General features: G+C 31.0%; 1 protein-coding gene across 1 annotated transcript; it reads right to left on the bottom strand.

The window, feature by feature from the left end:
* Positions 1-1,706: 1,706 nt before the first annotated feature.
* On the bottom strand, positions 1,707-2,378 carry LOC111917896 (60S ribosomal protein L26-1). The gene has a single exon (XM_023913528.3). It carries the CDS (start codon positions 2,332-2,334, stop codon positions 1,885-1,887), a length of 450 nt encoding a protein of 149 aa, XP_023769296.1. The 5' UTR covers positions 2,335-2,378; the 3' UTR covers positions 1,707-1,884.
* Positions 2,379-4,694: the final 2,316 nt, after the last annotated feature.

Genomic DNA, 4,694 nt, shown 5'->3' with positions numbered 1-4,694 from the left:
CAAAAGTTACGAAATTTAAAAGATAACTAATGTTTTGGATTAACCAACGAGTGACATGTGGCAAGATCTAGGCCACACCTTCTTATAGGAAATGTCGATTCCATGTACTTTGTATAGAAGCTGCACAACATTGCTAATCACCAGTCTCACCAAAATACCCTACAGCTACCTTGAACCATATCTGAGAAGTAGTAGCAACCGAAAATTTAAAGCAAAACAAGAAAGACCACTACTCTGTCCATACTATTAGGTGCAACTTTCCATTATTTTTTTCTACTGAAGGGTATTTTAGGTATTTTGTTTAAAGGTCGTCCTTATAAAGTAAAACCTAAAAAATAGATGGCTATATTAGAAAGTAACAGACGGACGATTCTACAATAAGTAGTTATAATTTCGATTATTTTGACGGGTAGCATCAACCCACAAAAGGATTGGGAAACATAAACAGATAATGAAAACAAAAGGATTGGGAAACATAAACAGATAATGAAAGACATCTCCGATGAGTAAATGGTGGTTGTGTCACCCATCTTTAAAATATGTGTTTTTTTGTTTACAATGTATGCAAATTTTTTCATGTTTTCCCGGCTTTTTGTTGATGTTTTTTCATGTAAGTAATGAAGTCTTCATCCGTGCATAAATAAATAAAATGTACTCCCATTTAACATATGGTGATACACAGCAACACTAATTAGCATAAGCAACATGCTTCTTTTTAAAAAAATCAACAACATACATCACAAACAAATACCCTACAACTTGGAGATTCCTTTCTAGTTCTAATTTAAAAAAAAAAAAAAAAAAAAAAAAAAAAAAAAAAAAAAAAAAACAATCTTTTTGCATTAAGACCTTTTGTATGAATACATAAAAAAAGACTTTTATCCTTACATAGAAAACGACAAAACATTTGACCAATTCCAAAACAAAGTCCACCTTAATCTCTAATTTGTGATGGAGTTACTCATGTTTACTTACTTAATCTCGGATTTCTAGTGGAGTTCTCATAATGATGATATGTGTTTGATTTGGAAATCACAAGGACATGTAGTGTAGTGTAATGTAGTGTATAGTGTTGTTGAATGTTATTTCAAAATTGCTACCTTTTAGAAATCATAAACATTGTTTATGAAAATTTGTCTTACATTTACATACAAAAAGGTTCCATCACAATTATAAACATTTTGAATTTAAAAAAAAAATCTTAAGGATGCAGAAGAGAATGGATCAAGAAAACATTTTGTCTATTATACTTAAAAATCGACCAAAAAATAGCTTGAATCAAGTTTAGGCAAAACAAGCTAAGCTTAAAAAAATTCAAACTAAGAACTAGAAGCTAATTTTCTTTTATGTAGAAGTATCTGAAAAAAAAATAGTTGTAAGTTTTTAAAGTAAATAAAATTAATAAAAACACATAACAAAAACTATCAAAAACTAATTGAAGGCATCCACAAACGAATGGACGTATCTAGTATTGATAACCTTCAACCAATTCTGGAAAGTAGAAGCCATGACTTCATCATCCAAAGCATTCATGAATATCTCTGTTCCTAATGCTTGTATTGAAGCATAAATAGGTCAGTCGTCTTTCATCTGTAATCACTTTGATACCATTTGAGCTCAATAAGAACAATCTTACATTCTAAAATGTTAAAATTATTCGAACATTCGACCTCAATCATAATCAAGAACAATAGAGTACACTATAATTGCTTCAAATCAAATTAACCACTTACTAGATTAAGTAAATCAAGTATGGATAAGTGCATTAAACAGATCAAATTCATAAAACTCATAAGAGTAATCCCCAAAAATCCTTATCATTATAGAAAAAAAAAAACAAAATTTGAAGAAGCATTTAATAAGATAATTGAAATGTTGCAAACCCTAATCGATCTCTTGAAGAGAAGCACCGGCAGCAACGTCATCGACTGTGAACTTTCCCTTCGACTTATCGGCGGCGCGCCCCTTGGCTTTCCGGTCAAGTAGCGACTTCCGATCCTTATCAAGCTTCAACTTGGTGACGACGACCTTTGAAGGATTGATTCCGACGTTCACTGTTTGCCCGTTAACTTTCTCACGGGTGATCCTCTCGATATGGATGACCCACTTTCGCCGGTAGACCTGAACCACCTTACCTTCACGGCCTTTGTAAGTTCCACGCACCACCTGGACCTCGTCGTCTTTCCTGACGGGAATTGACCGGACGTTGTGCTTGGTTCGTAGTTCGGTGGAGAGCGGCGCACTCATCAGCACGCGGCGGACGCTGGATGGGGCGGAGAAGTGCGCCTTCCGGCACTTGCGGCGGGAGCTGGTGACTCGTGGGTTGTACTTCATTTTGAGCGTCTAGGGTTCTTGGCCGACGAAACAGATTGAACCGAATAGTTATAACTTATAAAAGAGGAGAGGGAACTAGGGTTTCAGGTAAATTACGAAAATCACCTTGATCTTTAGTCTATTTACAAAAACACTATTGCTAAATTTGTATAGTATTTGGTTTTTGGGCCCCTTGGTTTTTCGTATTTACAAAAACACTATTGCTAAATTGTATAGTATTTATGTTTTCAATTTTTCACTATTTTATAAAATTTACTATTTTATTAAAACCATTGATATTCATAAATGTGGTTTTTTAAAAGGAATGTATAACTTGCTAAAGCCATGAGAATTATTCAGTTTAATTTATTTTTAATTGTATTTATTAACGACATAACAACTGTTTGCTCGTCTTGATACATACTACCTAAACTCAGCTGACCCTAGATTGTGGGCAAGCTGGGAGACCGCCCCGGGCCTCACCAAATGTCGAGGCCCCTCTGAGATATGATTAGTTTCTATATATATATATATATATATATATATATATATATATATATATATATATATATATATATATATATATATATATATATATATATATATATATATATATATATATATATATATATATATATATAGTTTTTTGATAATATAAAAATATAATCTAATACAAAAAAACCAAAGTTGCTTAGAGATTATATGGTTGATGCATAGAAAAGAATTAACTGTAGTCATGTGTTTGATCCTTGCAAATTAATTTTTTAGGATATTTTTTTCTAAGTTTTAGTCTGATAAGTTTCAAAAAAGACTTTTCAGTTTCCAAAGCAGACTTTTTACGATCCAGTAAATCAAAGTAACTTCTCGTTTTTAAAGTTAAGAGTTTTCATGCCTTTATTTTCGATATAAAGAACGGATGAAGCTTCAAACTGATTTTAGCGAGTACTCGTATTCTCCATTGTTTAAGAATCTATAATACTCCATCGAACAAACTCTCGTCTTCTTTCTTCTGACTTTGATATTATACAAATTAAGAAATCTGATACGTCTCACGAATCTGATTTCACGCAGAGGCAAGGGCGCAAGGGTAAGACTTCAACTCTTATTTTGATGAACTCTCAAGAGCTACAACCTACTGCGACACCAAGTTTATTGTAGGTCTAAAAGAAATCTAGGGAGAGACGAATCCCGTGATGAAGATATTCAAGTTTTCTTTATGAATCAGAGACTAAACCGATTTTATGATGGATCATGTTTACATTGTATTTTTCATACAATACCTTTAATTTAAAAGATTTTAGATGAGCTAAACTAAGATTATTCATGCCTTCAAAAAACTACTAACTGTATCCCAATTCTAGCAAAGTTTACTTGATTCTTGAACTTGACTTCATAGATGTTAGAATCGATAATTTTTACAAAGTTAGAAGGGTAAATAACATAAAAAACACTTTATTTACATCAAAATTGTAATTTGACACCGTGTTTTTTTTGTCTCAAATTTGACACTGTGTTTTTCAATTTGTTACAATTCTGACCACTTGACCGGTCAACCAGGTTACATGCTGACGTGTCATGATGATGTGTCAGTTTTGATGATGTGACATGCTGATGTGTCAAAATTGATTTTTTTCCACAAAAAACACTACGTTTTCACATTTTTTCGATTTTAACACTAAGTTTAATTTTTTCTTTCAATTTTGACACTATGTTTTTTTGTTCTAAATTGAACATCATTTATCAAATTTTGTTCAATTTTGACCATATTTCGTTTGAAACATTATAAATATATTTTTTTACTACATTTTAAACCGTATAAATACGTTTTTTTCAATTAAAAACCAAAGTTTTGTATAAATACGATGGTTTTTTTTTAAATTCAAACCATAATTTTATGTATAAATATGTATTAGTTATATAAAAACCGTACTTTATATTAAATATGCAACTTTAAAACGAGTTTGGAGGTTTGGAGACGTATAGTCGATCAAAACCTGGATGTCAAGTTTACAACCCCTGAAAATTTTACATCTTATTAGAAGCTTATGGTTAGTTTGATTCTAATGATATAACTAATGCATATATACATTATGCTTTGGATGTAAAAAAACAAAAAAAAACACCTTGTATTTAAATAAGAATGTGGTTTTTAAACAAAAAATATATATTTATACGCTTTCAAATGGAAAATTGTCAAAATTGAACAAAATTAGAAAAAATGATGTTCGATTTGGAACAAAAAAAATATAGTGTCAAAATTGAAAGAAAATATTAAACTTAGTGTCAAAATCGAAAAAATTAAAAACTTGGTGTTTTTTGTGGAAAAAAAATTCAATTTTGACATGTCAGCATATCATGTCAGCATGTCATGTCATCAAAAC

Source organism: Lactuca sativa, chromosome 4, assembly GCF_002870075.4.
Source record: "Lactuca sativa cultivar Salinas chromosome 4, Lsat_Salinas_v11, whole genome shotgun sequence".
Taxonomy (NCBI): domain Eukaryota; kingdom Viridiplantae; phylum Streptophyta; class Magnoliopsida; order Asterales; family Asteraceae; genus Lactuca; species Lactuca sativa.
The sequence above is the reverse complement of the archived record's forward strand: the minus strand, read 5'-3'. Positions and strand labels throughout refer to the sequence as shown.

What these genes read in the sequence shown, in the direction of transcription:
- LOC111917896 (XM_023913528.3), bottom strand. Translation starts at nt 2,334, where the DNA reads ATGAAGTACAACCCACGAGTCACCAGCTCCCGCCGCAAGTGCCGGAAG.